The 21,461-nt window shown below is 37.3% G+C and overlaps 1 protein-coding gene across 1 annotated transcript in view; it reads right to left on the minus strand.

The window, feature by feature from the left end:
* Positions 1–21,461, minus strand: part of MMP16 (matrix metallopeptidase 16) — a 283,636-nt gene that overhangs the window by 31,289 nt on the left and 230,886 nt on the right. The window contains exon 7 of the mRNA XM_007084324.3: positions 5,788–5,926. Coding sequence (XP_007084386.1) covers positions 5,788–5,926 — 139 coding nt within the window. The remainder of the gene's footprint in view (positions 1–5,787; positions 5,927–21,461) is intronic.

Genomic DNA, 21,461 nt, shown 5'->3' on the forward strand with positions numbered 1-21,461 from the left:
CCTACAATGTAACTGATTACATGTACAGGTGTCACCTGGCCCTCTTCATATCAGCCTTTGAGAATCAGGGGTTTAGGCGAGTCATACAAATGGCTATACTCTGGCTACACTTTTGTCTCTGTCTTTTTCTCTGACCCAGGAATCTTGTGTTTCTACCAATATCCATGAAAATGAGGCAGGCCAACATGGGAGCTTACAAATAGGATAAAAAACTCAGACCCCTCACAGTTCCTGTATAGAAATACAATTACTTTTTGTATAATGATCTTATATCTTGTATACTTACTAAATTCACTTGTTCATTATAGATAATTGGTTGATTGCATCTGATTTTCAACAGTCATGTTGTCCATGAATATAGTTTTATTTATTATATCTCTTTTTTTTAACATTTTTTAAAATATTTATTTTTGAGAAAGAGACAGAGTGCAAGAGGGGTAGGGGTGCAGAGAGAGAGAGGGAGACACAGAATTGAAGTAGGCTCCAGGCTCCAAGCTGTCACCACAGAATCTGACACACGGCTCAAACTCATGGACCATGAGATCATGGCCTGAGCTGAACTCAATGCTTAACCAACTGAGCCACTCAGGTTCCCCTCTCTTGCCTTTAAAAAAAATGTTTATTTATTTATTTAGAGAGAGAGAGAGAGAGGGAGGGAGAGGCAGACACAGAGGGAGAGAGAGAATCCCAAGCAGGATTTGTGATATCAGCACAGATGCCAACGCGGGGCTCAATGCCACAAACTATGAGATCATGACCTGAGCCAAAATCATGAGTCAGACACTCAATCGACTGAGCCACCCAGGCGCTCCTCTCTTGCCTTTTTTTACACTACATAAAATCTCCAGTACAAAACTGAATAAAATGGACAAGTGTGACATCCTTGTCTGTTCCCAGTCTTATGGGAGAGGTTAGATGCTGTGAGTTTTACCTCATCGGGTGAATATTTTTGTATCCTTATTGGAAACAACTTGATTGCTTCAGGTCTTTCAAGATTTGTTAGGTAGGAGTGGAACATGTTCCTTCTATGATAATCATTACCCACTTCTGAGAGAAGACCTTTTTCAGTACTCTATCCGATGCCCATGGAGGGGTGGCTGGTGGGAATAAGTACTGTTAGCTCTGTGTAAGAGTCAGGAACTCTTCTGTTTCATCCTATGAAGTGATTCTTACTCTACACCTCAGTAGTTTCCCGACATACATATGCTGACCAGTTCCTTCTCCCATATTTTAGGGAGTTCCTCTGCTGATGTGTGCATGCTCACTCTGTATACCTCTCTCCTTGGCATTGCTTTGTTCTGGGCACTGTAACCACCTTGTTATGCTTTGACTCTCTGCTCTGTTACCCTCAACTGAGAAAGTCTTCTGAACACCACCTGGACCACCCCCCCCCAACTTGTTCTATGGCCTGGAAACTTTCCCCAAACAGGAAACTGGGACCCGGGATCATTTCTCTTTATTTCCTGACTCTCAGGTTCACTACCCTTTGTTTCTTGCTGTCCAGTGTCATGAAAATCATTGTTTTAAATACTTTGTCCAATTGTTGGTGAGTTTACGTAGGAGGGTAAATCTGATCCCTATTGTTACATCTCAGCTGGAAGCAGAGACACGTCAATATATTTTGATACACTATACTTTAACATACCAAAGAGCAAAGGTTCTGTTAAGAATATCAAGTTAATCACATTTTTAGAGAATAAGTTGCTGTGGTTTGCGTGATTTTATAATTTAGGTACTGACAACTCTCACTGCATATGACAAATTTGCATACATAAAATTTGGCCTAAAGTTTGGGCTGTGAATATGGACAGAGATTGGGATTTGAACTTTGTTCTTTATTCGTTCTATAAATCTTTGTTTACTGTTTACTATATCCCAGGTATTGTTTAAAACAGAGGTCAGCGAACTATGACCAATGCCTGCTTTTGTACAGCCCATGCTCTAGGAAGAGTTTTGTTTTGTTTTGTTTTTTTTTTTACATTTTTAAAAGTTAAAAGAAAGGATATGTAATAGGGGTGGCATGGGCAGCAAAGCCTAAAATATTCGTTATTTGGTCATTATTGAAAAAGTCTGTCAATCCCTGATTGAAGATACAGGGAATACAGCAGTAAAAAAGAAAAAAGAAAAAAGAAAAAAAGAGTTGGGGAGAGAAGAACTTGCCCTTATGGAGCTGATATTCTAGCGGGAAGGATACCCATGAGCAATAAATCAGTGAAATGTATAGTTTTTAGATGGTATGTAGAGAATTAGAGCAGGGAGGGAGATTGGATTGCTAGAGATGAGCTGTAGACTGCTTCATGGCCCACTGAGCAAAATGAGGAGGATGGTTTTGGGATGAGGAATGATTTGATCCCTCAGAAAAGTTGGACTTTTTGAGGTGATCAAGGATATAAAGAGATGGTGGCAAGCTGGAATGGTCACTTTGATTGTGATTATTGTGGTGAGGGTAGCAAAGGGGGGGGGGTGTATTAACTGAAGTCCAGAATTCTGGGGCCTTAACTCTCCTGCCAGCGGGGAGGTGGATACTAGGGAAGGGGGTGGTCTTACCGCGGTTACCCAGAGCTTCTGGCTCCCCTCTGGGAAAGCAATGATGATTGGAACAGGGGAGCTGCAGATTCATGGCTGGGTGTGGAGAAGGTTTCCCTGAAAGTACTGTGGAGAGAACACTAGAGGGAGGAAGCACCACAACAAGGTCCGTGGACTGACAAGAGTTCTAAGATCAGACATTTCTTGATAACCAGCAATATACCAGAAGAGATCACTGGCAAACACAACATGCCAGGAGTTGAATAAATTTGTGACACGAAGCAAAGTTATTCCTATTGCTAGCGTCGTGACATCAGAAACACCATACTGAGTCACATCATATTCACCTATACTGTTTTCATTCAAGTGTTCGTAGAGCACCTACTATGCACCAGCACTGTTCTAAGAACTGAAAATACAGTAATGTGCAAGGAAATACGATAAATCTCTCAGGTAATTTACATTTGAATGCTAGAGGTGACTTCAACTTTTTCCATACACTGTGTGCAAGCTGGAAGGCGTGACTTTAAAGAGGGTGGACAGAGGGACATTCTGAGGAGGTGCCTTTTCTGTTGGCTGTTGAAAAACTGAAAAGGAGGTGCCCATTCCACAAGTGAATGGGTGAGGAGAAGCAAAGTGAATAAAGCTGAGAAGGCCCTAAGGCAGTAAAGAGCTGTCAGAACACTGATTTATGACTAGGCCCGGTTCTGCTCAGGCAGTTTTGCCAGAGAGCACTAATGATTCTGTGGTGAGACAGGGCCTCTGGGGACAGCCTTCAAGCTGAAAGCTACCTCGGGCTTATTCCTCCTTTCTTTCTGTTGTTATTGCTCATAGGACCAAAGAAAAGTGTAGGGGAGGGGAATTTCCTTCCAAAATATCATGCCCCGAAGATTCAGAACCTTTTGCCGCTATCTTTTCTTTGTCCACAGTGGTGCAATGTACCTGCACGTCCACTTCATTTACATGCTTATTGTGGATAGCAGGAGGGCAGTAAGATTACCAATATCGTACTAGCAAGAGTAATGGCTGACATCTATCGAACGCTTATGTGTGCCAAGTGCCTCACATGTAGTAATTAATTCAGTCCTCAAACTAATTCTGAGATGGGGAGTAATGCTAACCCCATTTTTCAGATACAGAAACTGAGACAGAGAGACTTGCCCAGTTCATACGGCTAGTAAGTGTTAAAAATTGGCAGTGTGCCTGCAGAATCCTCATGTACTTATAACTAATGTATTCTACCCCGCTTTTCTCCAGGAACGAACTGTAAAGAGAAAATAAATTCCAGGTATTAACTTTCATTTCATATGGATAGTTTGGATCTCCCTTAAAATATTACAAGTGTTTCTTATACCCTAGGTTTTCATTATTCTCATCCTTACTAGTTCTCATCATTACAAATTCACCTAGTTTGATCCCGGGAATAATTACTTTTCTTGGGGGGGGGTGTTAAGACCCCTTTTCTTCTCTTCTACCTCCATCCCTGTTTAAGCTTCTTTTCAGTCCTTTAAGCTCTTGCTAATATACTCAATCAATCAATCAGTCAATCAGTCAGCAATCAATCGATATGTTCTGCACCCTAGTTCTCAGTTTCAGCTCAAATATCTTTTTAGTTTGTTTCAAAATTTTATTTAAACTCCAGTTAGTTAACATTTAGTGTAATATGGGTTTCAGGAGTAGAATTTAGTGATTCATCACTTACATAACACCCAGTGAGCATCCCAACAAATGCCCTCCTTAATGCCCATCACCCATCCAGCCCATCATCCACCCACCTCTCCTCCAGCAACCCTGTTTGTTCTGTATCATTAAGAGTCTCTTATGGTTTGCCTCCCTCTTTTTTTTTTTTTTCTTTCCCCTATGTTCGTCTGTTTTGTTTCTTAAATTCATTAAATACATGAGTGAAGTCATATGGCATTTGTCTTTCTTTGATTTATTTTGTTTAGCATAATACACTCTAGCCCCATCCATGTCATTGCAAATGGCAAGATTTCATTATTTTTATGGCTGAGTAATTTTCCATTGTATAGATATACCACATCTTCTTTATCTATTCATCAGTCAATGGACATTTGGGCTCTCTCCATTATTTGGCTATTATTGATAGTGCTGTTATATAAACTTAGGGGTGCACGTGCCCCTTTGAATCAGTATTTTTGCAACCTTTGGGTCAGTACCTAGTAGTGCAATTGCTAGGTGGTAGAGTAGTTCTATCAAATATTTTCTCACAATTCTGTCAATCCTCCAACTCAATCTCTTTCCCTATGTTTCCCCCCCACACTTATGATTTATTGTTTTGGGTGCCAGAAAGTTTTGAGGATAGAATACCAGGCACTTGACTAAGTTCACTTTACCAGGTAATTTCACTTTTGTATGGGAGGCAGTTAGTATTTGTGCAATTAAAATTTGTCACTTAGGTAAATAACAAGCAATACATTTTATTGGGTGAAATTAATTGGGTGAATTTTATTTTCCTACTCATGAGTTTTCTTAGCCTTTATGAGCAATTTGTTAGTTTACTGGAAACTATTTAACACACATATTAAATCAAGTAAAGCTAAAAAGATTATACTGTATATGAAAATAAGAAGTAAAATAGACTGCATTTTATAAAAACAACAAGCAATTCCAAATACTCTAAAAAAAGAAAAAAACCCCACAAAACTCTTTAGTTAATGGAAAAAAAGGGCTTTTTAGTAATTAATCAATTGATTCATTTATAATTTACCTGTTTTTAATGTTTAATTTTCTTTTTTATTTTTGAGAGATAGATAGATAGAGAGAGAGAGAGAGAGAATGAGCAGAGGGGGAGCAGACAGAGAGGGAGACACAGAATCTGAAGCAAGCTCCAGGCTCTGAGCTGTCAGCACAGAGCTGGACATGGGGCTCGAACTCACAAACCACGAGATCATGACCTGAGCTGAAGTTGGACTCTTAACCAACTGAGCCACCCAGGAGCCCCGATAATTTACTTCTTGTGCTTTTAAGCCAAATCTAAAAATTTTAAGAAATCACACAATGCTTTCTAAATTTGACTTATATATGAGAATGCCTTATAAGAAAACAAATTAGAGAGTTAAACATGATCATTGATTTTACTTCATTTATATTTCCAGTCAATATATACAGTTCATTTCAGAATATGAATAAGATACCTAACCTCATTCAACAGGTTTTACTTATTCGTTTCTATACGTGCTATAGGGCCCTGCACAAAATGACCAAAACACAGCAAAGCAAAACATAGGAAACATTCCTTACCTTTAAAGAAGACAAAATTCCCATCACTGTTTTCATAAACTGCATCGATACTAGGAGGCAAGCCCCGCCAGAAGTAAGTAATTTGCATGGGGTACCCATCCATCACTCTGTTGTTTCTCACTCGCCAAAACCACTGGTCCTATAAAGCAAGCAAAAGTATCTCTCAACAAACAGGCAGGCCTTCATGGCATTTCGCTGTGCAATGCTGTAACATTTCCAAAACTAAACTAGTGTCATTTTCACTGTCTCACATCAAAGCAAAGAAGCATCTAATTAACTTGCTTACAGTGATCACAGGTATTTTTGGAGTTAACCACCAAATCTCTAATCCACACAGTGTGATTAAAAGATAACATAAGAATATTTAACTGTAGCATTTTACATTGTCTCCAGGGTCTTTTAGATGGAAAACCAGAAGTAGCACAGGCAAGTCCCTGCCAGATTTGTGAATTAAGTCAGTTTTCCTGAATAAGAGAGCAGCATATGGATATGTATGCATTTATAGACATACACAAGATCTCACACCTAAAATGCTGGAGATGGAATAAAGAGGCCATCCTTCTTGATATGCCTACATTATACACATTCCCCCATGTAATTATAAATAGAGTCCTCTTTCACCTTCAAATATGTTCTGGTTTGGATGATAAATTATATGGTGACCCTAAATGAACAAAGTTATCATAAAAAAAATCATCACAGTGATTCCCATCTGGGTCAACTGCCTCTCCTATATACTCTCACAATATCCTGACTTCACTCAATCATAGCATTGGTCATTTTATATAAAAAGTGTCTACTCTTATCTCTAGTGAAAATACGTGACTTACCCCATAGCAAGTATTTATAAATGTTGTTGAATTAATCATTAGCTTGCACACAATATGTTTTGCCATAAATTCTTACTAATGGCAAAAAATTTTTCAAAAATGCTGTATTTGATTACATTAAAATATTTTCTATTGAAAATTTCAGAATAAGACTATTCAAAGTGCTTTAACATTGGAAAAACTAAGGATATTCTAAACTATGTTATTTTACTTTATTTCAAAATTTGTATTTACAGACAACATTTCAATTGGAAGTTATATATTTATACTTAGATAAGTATGTTTTACAAAAATACTTCCAACTCAAGTCTTCTCTGCTCTCCTTCCCTTACTTAGATATTAATAAGTGATTTATTATAGGGCTTTCCCAATCTTTTGGCTAATAATTGTTTAGCCTGACTAGATTTTCTAGGATTTGTCAGTTATTCATATGGTCATTCACACACACACACACACACACACACACACACAATCAACTGAGGATTCTTGGATTTCAGGTGGTATGATAAAAATGAATTTTTCCCATCCCATCTAAATGAATCCAAATATAAAAATTTTCTTAGGATCTTTGGGTAATTGTACTTCATTCTAGCTATCCTGGGCTGTCTTCTCTACGGACGTTGTGATTTATAAAGAAGGAACTAGTTTAATTAACATCTCTAAGTTCATATCCTATTCCTGCTTTGTCTCTTAACAATGGTCATCCTGGTCAAGACACTAGTCATTGGGTTATTACAAACTAATAATTGACTCATAGTATAATTACTGTTTTAAACATAAAGAACTTTCTGAGGACCTGGCAGATTGGTTTTTATTATTGTTAAAATTGTATTGCAACTAGTTATCTTATTTTCCTTTACAATTTTGTTTACAATTTTAGTTCCTGCTCTTTGTTTCTTCTTCAGACTTCAGCCATATTATAGCTTTAGCCACGCATCTCTTTCCTGCCAACAGGAAAGAGACTAACCTCTTATATTTAAGAGGTTAATATAAGAGATTAACCTCTTATATTTTTAACCTCTTCTTAATAATTTTTTTGGTGCCAGGTAGCTGGAATTAATACATATCTTGATTAAACAGACTTTAAAATCCAAAGTTAGGCCATGAAAAGATTGATTCAGGGACATATATGTGGGCATGAAGATCCAGGGCTTACTGCTAATAGTATGTGAGCAGAAGATATTCTCATAATTTAAAAGAAAGCCAGCATTTTCATCTAACTACCACAAGAGCTTTTCATTAAAACTATGTCAATCTCCATATAAATTATTCTTAAATTCTATCTATCTATCTATCTATCTATCTATCTATCTATCTATCCTAAAATAATAAATAAAAATGGCTAAATACCTACTGGATTCAGATAAAGAAATAACTGGCCATGGTTATTTATGGAACAATGAAATGGAAAGCTCTCTGAGCTGAAGGACAGAAAAAACATCAGTGAAAAAGCCTGAACTGTATTCCAATTTTTCTCAGACAAGCACTTCACGTTGTTCTATCTCCCCAGTACTGAGACACGGCCATGGCTCTTTGGGACAGACGTACGCTGCTGTGTGAAGACAGGAACGTAGCCTCAACTTGCCACTACTATGGGGAAAAAAATGTAAATTCTGCCTCAAGATAGGCACAGTCCATTTGCAAACATTCAGAAGGTAATATGGAATCATAGGTGAGTTCAGAACAACTTCTCATTGACAGCAGCCTTGGCAGAGAGTTATATAAATTGCAGATATTCACGTTGTGCTTCTATTCCACTTATCCATGTCTTCTCAGAGTGGTAGAAAGCAATGGTACAAATAACTTGCCAAGCATTCTGTCACAGAGGATGTAAACATGTCACAGTCACTCTAGGTTGCCATTTCAGAAATGGGGCTTGTGAACGATTTTGTAGAAAGAGGATATTTAAAATGGTATTTAAGTCTCTATGCAAATTTCCCTTCTAAGTGAAACCTCCTCTCACCACACTACCTAAAACTGAATTCTCACACTCCACCCACCCACATGTGATTTCACTCCCCTCCTTTATTTTCCTGCATCATGTCGATCACTGTTTTAGCACAATGCATGTTGTATTTGCTGTTCATTCTCTCTCCACTAGAATATAAACTCCATGATGGCAAAGATATCTGTCTTTGTTCATTTGTGGTTTCCCGTTTCCACAAAAATGCCTTGCACACGGCAGAAGCTTACTAAATATTTCTTGAAAGAAAACGCGTTTATGGAGGAAAGGACCAAGTAAAGGTAAGTTATCCTTTTAGAAGTCAAAAGCTATGGAGATGTCACAAGAATACAAATGTTCTACTTGAATAGGCAGATGTTTAGTATATATTCCATTATTTTTAGAAAGATATGATATACAAAGGTCTTTGAACCATGCAGGAAAGAAACAAACTGTTTCACCCTTCCAAACAATGTACGTTTTGTTTTGGTCTTTGGTGTAAGGGGAAAGAAAGAAGAATCACCGAGCTCTAAATCTGTTGTTTCTATCTTGCCACTGGCCTTTTTTTGGCTACAGCCCTTATAAAAGGGGGTGGAAGGAGTGGAAGTATACCCTAAAAATAATCAAAACTAGCACATGTGCAATGTCAACTTATAGAAAAAAATAGCACTTAAAAATTACCAAGGAGGAATTCCTAGTTAAACGCCAATATTACACGTTAGCTACAAGTTTACACAGATTTTTTTGTTCCGTATAGCATGGGATCCAGGCAGACCACCTTGTTCACACAGATAACAAATACACAGAGTACTACAGGCTATATACCACGAAGCAATAACACACATGAGGAACTGGGTTTTCTTTTTTTTTTTTTAATCCCCTTTAAAATTCTGGTTTTTTTTTAATGTTTATTTTTGACAGAGAGAGAGAGAGAGAGAGAGAGAGAGAGAGAGAGAGAACGTGAATGGGGGAGGGGCAGAGAGAGAGAGGGAGACACAGAATCGAAAGCAGGCTCCAGACTCTGAGCCCTCAGCATAGAACCCGATGTCGGGCTCAAACCCACCTCCCCCGACATCATGACCTGAGCCGAAGTCCAATGCTTACCTGACTGAGCCACCCAGGAGGCCCATATCTCTTTGTTTTTTTTTAAATGTTTATTTATTTTGAGAGAGAGAGAGAGAGAGAGAGAGAGAGAGAGAGAGAGAGAGAGGAAGCATATGAACCAGGGAGGGGCAGAGAGAGAATCCCAAGCAAGCCCCATGCTCTCAGCACAGAACCTGATGCGGGGCTCAATCTAATGAACCATGAGATCATGACCTGAGCCAAAATCAAGAGTCAGAGGCTTAACCATCTGAGCCACCCAGGCGCCCCTAAAACTCTGTCTTAATACAGGCATATTGTTTGCTGACAACTATGGAGAAAAAGGATCCTCCTGCTGTCTGAAGAGGGTGCTATTTTCAGACTTTTTAGAAACCAATTAGTAGACCTGATCTACTTTTACCTCTCTTCTGATACATAGATTCGTTATTTAGCCAACAACTTGATGTAAATCTATGAATGCCTCGTGTGTCTAAACTGAACATTACAGAAGGCATCATTGGTTCCTCAGCCCTCGCCTGCCACTGTGGGCTTCCTCCAGCCTTCACCTCTGAAATAGCATCTGAAACCTCTTGATTCCTTGCCATCTTCTCTGTCACCATCCTACTCCGAGCTGCCACTGTATTTCACCGAGATGACTGCGATGCCAACTCAAAGCTCCCGGTCTGTCTCCTCCTGCATCCAAAATGGAATTCAGACTGGGTCCCTGCCTCCAGCCCGTGCACAACCACTGCAGGTCCCTTTTGTGCTCATGATGTTTTAGTGACATCGGCATTGTTTCAGTTTCTGATAGAGGAAAGCTCTTTTCTTCCTTAAGACTTCTCCTATGCAGTTTTCTCCACTTTGAATGTTCTTTCCCTTCCTCACACACTTCATCCGATGAAGTGTGAATCATCTATTCATTTTCAGCTGAAATTTCCTTTGCACAAAAAGGTCTTACCTGCCCGCTGACTGAAATCAGGTGACCCTGTTATACTGTTTCATAGTAGTCTGTAATTTCACTTCACAGCACTTACACAATCTGTTGCTGTATTATCAATTTTAAAGTGGTACAGTCTTCCCCCTGCTCCACTGTGCTATATGCCCAAGTAGGGGCAGTATGTTTCCTTAACACTGAAGGATCAGCTTTGGGAGCTATGTCTGGCATATTGTAGGAGACCTACACACATGCTTAAAGAACAAATTCCTCTATTTTTTCATCAAACCACCATAGGATGACTAACATATATCTGAGATTGTTCAAACCAACCTAACTTCTTAATAGGAGTATCAGACTATTTATTAAAATGATATTCTTACCATGGAAACTCACCAGCTATGGGGGGGGGGGGGACAGAGAAACACGTTTGTCTATACATATAGATTTGTTTACAAGCAATCATGTACTGTTTCTGAATGGCCTAGAGAGTGTCTGGGAAATCTGATGTCCAAAATGAACCTGGTACCTATGAAAAAAAAATCAGACATGTAGTAATAGTGAATGAAAGACAAAGTCATGGCAATAATAAGGGAAAGGGCAATTTATATGAATGTTTAAAGGGGAGAGGAAGAGGTGGTGGCTTCTGCTCTGTTGGTAGGCCTGTATTTCCTTCTCCTGCTTCTCAGGGCAGAATGAGATGTCTGAGACACCAGGTGAGTGCTCTCAACCCTGGACTCACCCTTGCTAGCCAGACTTACCAAGTGGTCTCACAGGACTGGAGGTTGGGAGGGAGCAGTGCATAGGAAATTATGGAATCTGGGCAAGAAGGAGCCAGCAATGAGTTCTGAGCCTTAGACAGACATCCGAATGTTTACCATCCTAAGCCACCGCTTGTTTGAAGGGGCAAGAGAAATGAAATGGAAATTTGAGAAAATGATAATTGATGGCCGTGCTGGAGTTACACAAAGGAAAAGTATGCTTTGGTACAGGTGCCCCATTCAACTGACCCACTGCCTTAGATATACTTCAAAAGCACACAGTGAAAGCAAATGATCACAATTTCTTATACAATTTAGTATTTAAACATGTTTAATAATGCCACATGCTTGACCAAGCTCATACATAATTACTGAATCTACCGGAATAAAAATTGATAATGATAAATGCCAATTATTAGATTAATTTGTTCACTGTTAGCAATGTATATTACTAAAAATCAGCCCATAACTTAGCTGCTGTTTTTTTAAAAAAGCTTATTATATTGAAGTAACTGTAGATTCACATGACAGCTATAACAAATAACAGATTTCTTATACTCTTGCCTAACCTTCCCCAATGATAACTCTTACATAATATCAAACCTAGGAAACTGGAGATTGATACAATCCACCAATATTATTAAAATTTCACATGCACTCCTGTGTACATGTGTGTATTTGTGTTTATTTTAGCATTGAAAGTGTATCATTACAATACAGAAATATGGGAGTTGCCACCTTAGCCAAGTGATCAAGATTTGTATCAGTCAGAAGGCAACTTTGATATTATGTGCCCCCTAATGTGATACATAATAGAGTAGCGAGGCATTGAAAGGCACAGAATCGTTTATGAAGCACACACAGATAGAAGTCAAACATGTTTAAAATAGAATGTAATTGAGCTTTTACACCTAACTTCTTCCAGTTCATAGGAATAAAGGAATAAGTTAAATGACATTTAAAGGAAGCAATCAAGCACATTCCAGAATGTGGCATGTTTACAGGAAAACTGGCCTGGTCTCAGCAAGAAAAAAAAAAAAAAACATGGGAAAAGCCTGGGAAGAATGATGAGTTAAATATCTAAATAGACCTGACAACCAAATGCAATGCATGGGTAATCCCTAGATCCTGTATATTTTTTAAAATGTTTATTTATTTTTGAGAAAGAAAGAGAGAAGGAGAGAGAGAGAGAGAGAGAGAGAGAGAGAGAGAGAGAGAGAGATCCAGAGGATCCAGAGCGGGCTCCCCACTGACAGCAGAGAGCCTGATGCAGGACTTGAACTCATGAACTGTGAGATCTTGACCTGAGCTGATGTCAGACACTCAACTGATTGAGCCACCAAAACTTAGATCCTATAGTTAAAGATGAAGTTTGATGATATCAACAACTTTCCTTCAAAGGTTTAACCAAAAGCTTGGGCAGTCATGTTGCATGGCTCACATACACACAGAAGATACAGGCAAACACTAACAGTTGTTAAATTTAGATGTTAAGTGTGCATGTATTCATTCTTCCAACTTTTCTGTTTTTGAAATTTTTCATAATAAAAAGTTTAGAATATACACTCATTTAAAAAACCTGAAAATACATAGGCAATTCCCTTATGATAAAATATTATTATATTATCTTCATAAGTATTTGTGATGGCTAAATAGCATTCTGGCTAGCAAATGTAAGATTAGTAAGGCTCCATTCTAGCCATTTAAATTTGCTATTATAAATAATACTGCAACCAACACGTTTATGCTTTAAAAAAGAAATGAAACTATGTTCCGTGCCATTTAATTGCAATTCATGCTCCATTCAACAGTAACATATGTGAACTAGAAATGTAAAAATCTCACCTTATAAAACCATAAAAATATATTATAAAGTCATTAATTTGATTTCACACTAAACTATTGTATTCAAATTTACTGCCTGTACTGAGAATTGTAAAAGGTATTGTAGTATTTAAAGAAAAAGAACAAGGCCATTTACATTTAATTAGCTGTATTTCTTTTTCAACATTGGGAAAGAAAATTGGAGGAAAAAAAATCTAAGGGATGCTTAATAGATGTATCTGGCAAAGACAATGCCATTCTGAGAAGTTTTCATTATCTTATCACAAGAGCTGACACAAACCGGATTTTGGTCTATAAACCTTAGGAGAAAACCTGTTCAAAGCCACCATTAAAATGCACTTTTTCGCCAAGGCAGGCATGAATTTCTGCAATGATTTTGCAAGCACAATTTTCAGGGCTCATCAGGCAAAGATGAACCAGATGTGATTCTGGGAGAAATAACGCAGCAGCACATCTTGACATGTCTGAAGAGGGGCAGAATATGCTATCCCCAAACGTGCCACTTCGGCATGCGGATATTTTCAGCTGAAGGCAATCAAGACCCAGCAGATTCAAGACAAAAATTCACCTCTCTCTTAACTACCTAAAAGAATTTAGATAGGGGGCCTGGTGCAAAAGGAGAGAGAACTTTTTATCTGAACAAGTTATCCAGAGGTAACTTTTTATCTGAACAACCAACACATATGGCAGGGCAAACATCTAATTACCAAATATCTGCTTTTCTTATGTCCTGTGAATGTCCCTCTTCCCCTTTGAAGAGGTCTCTTATTTTCATGGAGCTCTATACATATAGAATTAATTTTGTTTCCTCCTGTTAATCTGTCTTATGTCAATTTAATTATCAGACGAACCAAAGAACCTACAGGGAAAAAAGGAAAATTCTTCCACCTCTATGGGTCAAATCACTTTGGATAGTGTCTGCATTTTAAAAATGTTCGAAATACAGACTCACTATGATAGGGGAAGGAAGTAACATATTAACAGGTGACTCTTCTAAATCATTTCAAAATTCACAATTCTGGAATATTCCTTAATGTCTTGGACTATTTTCAAAGAAGAATCTGTGAGAATTAGCATCTGGATTTAGAAATGTAAATTATTTTAATAAATAAAATATATTTGTGTTTCAAAGGAAAGGAGATATGGCATTTGCGGAATATTTTGTTTACTACTTGTGCTAAATGTAGACAACACCTTTTATAATCTCTAAATGGTAAAAAAAAAAAAATCCTTTGTTTTTAGATTAATTCATACTGAAAAATCTAGACACCCAAAGGTTACATGATATGTCAGCTGTGGGTCACTCTTTTGTTAATTAGTATTTCTTACGTCCTGACATAAAGAATACTAACTTTTAAAACTTAAAAATTCATAATTATTCATCCATAATAGAACATATAGTAACATAAATATTTACAGCTTTTAATCCATTTATATATGTGAATAATGAATGGCAAAGAAGCGTTCGTGTGCCACAAATGTGGTTTGGTCCTAGAACAGAAAGCTCCGAGGTGAGAGAGAAAGATGTGTGTGTGTGTGTATGTTGACCCTGCTTTCTTTTTAGGTCCTTACACCTTTGTACTTGTTTCTTCTTGCATTTACTCTTGTTCAGAAACCACTTTGTGATGGTTATGATGCAGAGAAGAACACTGTACTAAAAAATGTTTCATCACTACACTGCATTTAAGGTAAGGAGCCTCAAATTCCATATGTAATTGCACCGCACAGTGCTAGGACCTTTTGCTTCCTTGCTCCACAACCCCCCTTCCCCCAACACACACCTCCTTTGGGATCTAAGGATCATGAATATTGGCGGAGAGATCTAAATTTCAGTTCACATATCATATAATTAAGTGTTGAAAAATAGAAAAGGTTTCATTCCTCCCACTGCACTAGCAGTTTTAGCTTCCAAAAATATGAACTCTTTAAGAATGTACATTCAATCTAGAGGGGAGCAGAGGCAAACAACTAATTTCAAAAGACTGTGAAATGGTGTTACTGCTGCCTCTATGAAACAGAAACTACCACTTAGTGAATATAATGAGCCGGAAAACAGCTGTGTCATTAGCACACCTATCAAGAATTACCATCACTTTAGTTTTGACCTGAAGAAAGATGTTTCATTTGCAATAAAAACTATGTTCCTGCTGAATCAAGTATATGGCTATTTTTACTCAAGGTACATAGGGCGGTGTATTCAATTTAGTTTTTAACTACCCAATCTAAAGTGGTCTTTCCTCAATTTTTTTTCTCTCAACTCATCAGGTTTTATTTGCTTCACAATACCTATTGTTCTCTGAAATCATCTTTATTTGTTTGCTCACTTGTCTCTCATCAGAGTATGCACCTCATCTATCTTATTCAAACATTGTATTCCTCAGCCCTGGAACAGGAGCCAGCATGGGGTGCTGAATAAGTGTTCAAAGATAGAGAAAACCAGGCAGTGGAAGACAGAAGACATATCAGCAAGTCTTTTCCTCAGTCTGGATGCAGGGGGACTGGTTGGTCAATATTTAGTTTAAGCATCCCCACGGAAAGGCTTTCTCAGGCCCTCTTTACTACCCCTCTAAGCATCGCACATCTACCAGCATACTTAGACTATTGCATGGAAATTATCCATCTGCCAGTTTGTTTCTAGGTGTTACTCTCCTTCCCATGAGTATCATTATCATTCTTTGCTTTCTCTCTGTCTCTCTGTCTCTCTCTCTCTTTTTAGACTTAATTCAAGCAAGCTTTACTACCTTGGGGGATATTTACTTAAAACAAAGCCTCTATTCTCCAAGGACTATTCCTGCCCTTTAGGTAACCTTTCTGTTTATTCTCATTGCATTTTGTAGAGCAGGGGTGGTCAGTATGCCAGGACACGGTCATGCCATGGAGGGTAGGAAAGAGACGGTTCATGGTATCACATAGGTATAATCAGAGGGTTGAGCTAGTGCTGTGGAGTATTATTATTTTTGGCTTCTTCTTCGAACACAAAAGGAAACTCACTGAGCTCAAAGAATGTGGGTAGTGCAGACAATCAGCAATAAAAATAATGCACTGGGCAGAAGCAAAGAGTCATCAACAGACTCCACTAAAAAGCTCTGAGCAAGTGCAGAGGCTTGGGGTGTGTAGGGGGGTGGGGGTGGGGGGCAAGGAAGGGCAGCTGATGCCCAGGAGAGAATGTGCCAGAGGGAAACGTCTTTCTCCTTTCAAAGGGACACAAAGTTAGTTGTCAACAAATTAGGTGTTTAAGGCCTATGTTGAATTAGAGGTTTGCTCCTAAGAGATAAGGGTAGATTGGGCAGAGAACTCCCAAGGAATTACAGAGCAAAAAACCCTGAAAGATTCCTAAGTGACTTTGTTTCAGGGTTCAGGAGCACTTGTTGCCATAACAGGAGAGACTGATCCTCATTACCATTGCCTAATTACTTTATGCTAATATACTCCTGAAAACATTCCTTCTGTTGCCAATGTTTTGCTGTGGTTTATTTACTTGAAAACGAAGGTCAAAAGGTAACTGCCCTTCCTTAAACTCAAAGGAAATCCTCAACAAACAACCTGATGTGCCATAAAATAGTGATGGAGTTCTCAGGCAGTCCGTGGGAAGTCAGATTATCACAATCATTAACAAATGGAAAGCACTATGCTACTGGTTCATTTCTATCAAGTGAAACAAATATGAATAAGCACTATCTGCTTACTTTTGAGGGGAAAAAAAGGGAGAAAATTCTCCCAAATAAAAATAAGTAAATAACTTTCCAAATCACTCAGCCAAATAATGGAGCCCTTGAACAACTACTATGAAGCCAAATAATTTTTGAAAATTATTCTAAGTAATAAGGAGTCTCATGACAGAAGATTAAATATAGTATATAAGATTTGATGTTTTGACTAAATAAAGAAGTTTAACATGGTAATATTTTTGCATAAAAGAGATAAAATGCCTCTCACTTGGCTGGAAGATTTGTAAATTGAGAGAAATTTCAGAAGCTTCTGACAGTGAAGAGGTGAAGAAGGATGTGTTGACTGGGCTTTCACAGGAAAACTTTAGGGGTACTATGGAAAAGGAAGTTAGCACACATCATACCAAAGGAGAGTACAAAATAGTCTATGTCCCATCAGGTTAATGGTGATGATGGGCAAGAGAGGACATATCTTCTGGGGAGAAGAGGAAATGAGGTTTGAACACCAGAAGTGTAAGTGGCACATGAGGGTGGGTGGGTGCTCTAGGAGGGGTGGGATGGTAACTAAGAGTGGTAATTCTAGAACCAACTGCACAGAATGCAATATGAAAACAGCAGCTTGATGGGGCATCCAATGCCAAATCAATAAAATAGAATATATAGGAAGACAGACATAGAAATGATGGAGGAAATGAAGTGAAAAGAAATGTAGAATTAGAAGCGTCTGACAGAGATTGTGCTATAGCTGGGGAGGGTTAGAAAAGAAAGCATTATTAGGATGTCAGGAGGGAAGCACCTTGGCAGTGTCTGGAGAAAAGAAGGAATTGAGTTAGATAAAACAGTAATTGGTAAATAAGGAAACACACATTCCCAAGTGAGGATTATCAAGTGAACAAAACAATATTGCAGATAATAAATAAATAAATTAGGTGTTAAAGACTGATAAAAATACAAGTGTCAAAAAAGAGAAGATGGGTTTATGTAAAATACTTAATGTGAAAAAATCCCTCCCTGCTCAATATAGCCTGTGTTTCAAGTGCACATTTATGCTATGCCCATTTAAAATTTGTCTGTTGGGGGATATTGATGAAAGTTCCAGGATAAATAAGACTATATAATCCTGCCTGTATTTCTTCATGAGGATTCAAATTGACATGGAAGTAAGGAGCAAAATCTGTTTAGGTGAGCAACCTGATTATTTAGTTGAGCAAATTAATTTTTTTTTCTGTCTTTTGCTTATATATGAAGACCAAAATAAATTCCTATTTATCTTTTATGCAACGTTTCAGAGCTTTTCAACTTTTCTTGAATTTTATTGTGTGGTTCAAAAAGAATTTGCAATTGTAATTAGTTTTACGGACATAATGAATATAGATGAATCTCACTTTCTGCTACATATTTATTCCTGAAAATTTCGTTATTGATTATTTTGTGAAGAAAACACCATTTTAATAGAACTAAAAGGGTTTAATATTTAAGTGAATGATGTTAAAGAAAAGAATCATTTTAGTTAAATCTTATACTCTATCCAAAATTAAATAAAAACAATATAAAGCCATTGTTACTGATACAGTGTTTCTAAATGTTAGACATTTGTGCCTTAGATTTTGTATCAGGCAATATTTAGAGCATTATTTTCTGAAAGGAGAACTGAGTTAGCGAGCTATCTTCTGCATAAAGTGAAGCTCATGTATCTTTTAGTCCTCAAACTCATTAGTAGAAATTATCCATTATTTGATAACAAAAATTACTTGCATATTCCTGTTATAACTAAAAATGCATTCACAAGATATATTTTTATAGAACTTTACAAAATAGGCATTGCTTCATTCAATTCCAAAGCCAAAGTTGACAACTAGAAAAAAAAAAAAAGATGGCTTTGGGTAATATTTTAATTATTACTAGCTTTCGTGGTTTGAATAGGTCTCATATGATCTAGTTTATATAAAACTAATATGACTACCAAATGCCATTCTCAAGCATGTATATTTGAGTTCAGTCTGCCAAGCTAGAAGAAAAAATATAATCTATATTGTTTCTGGAAAATCTTGGAAATGAGAAAGTCTTTCTTCTTTTCTATTAACCTTACAAAATGCATTATCGCCTACAGTAACTTCACTTTGGGGAAGTAAAATTATTGCTTTCTTTTTTTTTTTTTTGGACATTATTACTTTTACTTTCATAGCTGATTTCTATAGCATTATTTTTTAAGATTAGTAATAATCATAATTACATAAAATATTCATTAGTATGATAAAAGAGATATTTTCTGCTGCTAATGACCAAAAAATAATATAGATTATTGCTTTGCAATATTTTTGTGCTATCATTCATTCATTCTTGTTCATGATTTCTTTTTCTTTTTCTTTCTTCCTTCCTTTCTTTCTTTCTTTCTTCCTTTGCGGGGGGGGGGGGGGGGGTTAACAACAGTAATACCTACTTTTTATTCCGAAGATCTTTTCAGATTTTTTCTTCCTCAATCAGATTCCATCATTACTTTTTTCTTACTAGTCAGAAATAGCGGAAATTATGACCATGAACACAAAACACATCAGAGGAACAGAGACTAATGCTTTTCAATTTAATAGCCTTTTGTACATTGTTCTGGTTCAGTTCTTCCCTATGTAGAGTATTGCACCATTACCTCCAAAGTCAAAGCGAGTAAACTATATTTCAGCCTGTGCCAAAGGAAAAACAAATGGGAAGAGTGGTGGCAGCAAAATGACTAAATTCATTATAAACATGCTGTGTTTGCGACATGCTTTTAACCAATAAAGTATAAATTAAGATATAAATGCTTCATTTTTACCTCTTATACTCCCAAAGATGTGGCTTCAGAATTTTAAGGAATTAATTAATTTGTATGGTCCGAAACACTGATAAATTATTGAAGATTAATTCTCTAGACCTGCTTTGTCAATATGGTAGCCATTAGCCGCATGTTACTATTTACATTTAAATTAAATTAAGTATAATTTAAAAATCAGTTCCTCAGTTGCACTAGTTACATTTGAAGTGCCTAATAGCAACATGTAACTAGGGGCTACTGTTCTGGAAACCGTATCTCCATAAAGCATTTTCAGCATTGTAACAAGTTTTATTGAACAGTGCTGCTTCAGTCCTTGATGAACATTGTGATTTTTTCCCCCACATACTGATTTGTTTCAAGGCTTTGGTATTGCCAATAAAATAAATTCTTAAATGCAGTAGTGGTCCAAGACTATACGAAAATGTTGAGTGAGACAATCCTAAGGCCCCAGTGTTTCTAGAGCCAATCTTTAGCAGAAACACTATGACTATTGATCAGGAACTTGGAATCTTTCTACAGCTTTGTTGGTAGAATCCGCTGAAATGCGAATTGTGGTATCCTAAGTAGAGGTGCCATGACTACAAGTTTCAGCCATAAAACCTTAATGTTATTTAGAAGCGGGTCTAACTGAAATGTTATTTCCTCGTATCTTTGCATCGCTAGTCACTCTTGCTGTTTAAGCCTGAATGAAAATGTCACCTCTTCAGAAGATCCTTCAAACTACAGTATCCCCTTCCCACCTGCCCCAATGCCTAACATCTGTCATATTGCTCTGTTTCATTTTCACCACTGAATTTATTGATTGCTTCTATACTTATGTATATTTATTTGATTTTGAGTGTATCCTCCTCTATTCAAATAAAGCTTGTTGTAGGAGAAGGATTTTGTGATGTTCACTGCAATATCCCAGATCCTAGAAGGCTTCCAGGCAAGAGCAGGAGCTTATAAACATTTATCACACAAATAAATCAATGAGTGCATTGGACAAGAGATGGAGATTAAAGTTATCCACGGTGGAAATGTGCTTTTGTAAAATATAAAGGCATTTTTTTTCCAAATAAAAAATACATTTGCCCTTTTCCCCCAATTTAATCGTTATTATTAATATTTTCCAAACTTTATTTTGAAATGTAGTAACTTCAAAGTCATACTTTACACACAAAATTTTCCTTTATGGAAGTTAAGTAAGAAGTTAGCCTGTAATAGATGAGACTGGCCATCTGGAACAATAACCCACTCAGGAAATGGAGGGTATTTCTTGGGGAGCCTGGGGATTCAAATCTATTGAAGAATGACCAGGGTATGTAAGTCTCAGGTCCTAACTGTTCTAAAGAAATCCTCTATAAGTGGAAGTTTTAAAAATGGGTGACTCTGACTGTACATTGTCTAGAAAAGAGGGTACAAATAGGCAGATTTTGGTGAGAGGGACTCAATACTAGGGGAGGTATGTCTGGAAAACTTAACAGATGTGACCGTGTACAATTTCAACTATGTGCTAGCAGTAACACCAGGAGTATCAGCCTATCAAAAAATGATGGCTCCAGGGACACCATTCAGATTGTCCAACTGATTCACAAACAGCCTTCTGATTATAATATGGCTTATAACACAAAATTTTCTTGAGCACAAATAATTCATATTTTTCTTCATGATAATTATAATTATCGTTGTAAACTGGTAAGTTGTAATTTTTGATCATGCATCAGCCAGTCTTTAGTGACTTTAATTTGTTAACTTTAGAGCCTGAACCACTGAGGCAGCCTGCCCATAAACTCAAGGACTTGACCTTGAAACAGTGACTTTCA

The sequence above is a fragment of the Panthera tigris genome, chromosome F2 (genome assembly GCF_018350195.1).
Source record: "Panthera tigris isolate Pti1 chromosome F2, P.tigris_Pti1_mat1.1, whole genome shotgun sequence".
NCBI classification, from domain to species: domain Eukaryota; kingdom Metazoa; phylum Chordata; class Mammalia; order Carnivora; family Felidae; genus Panthera; species Panthera tigris.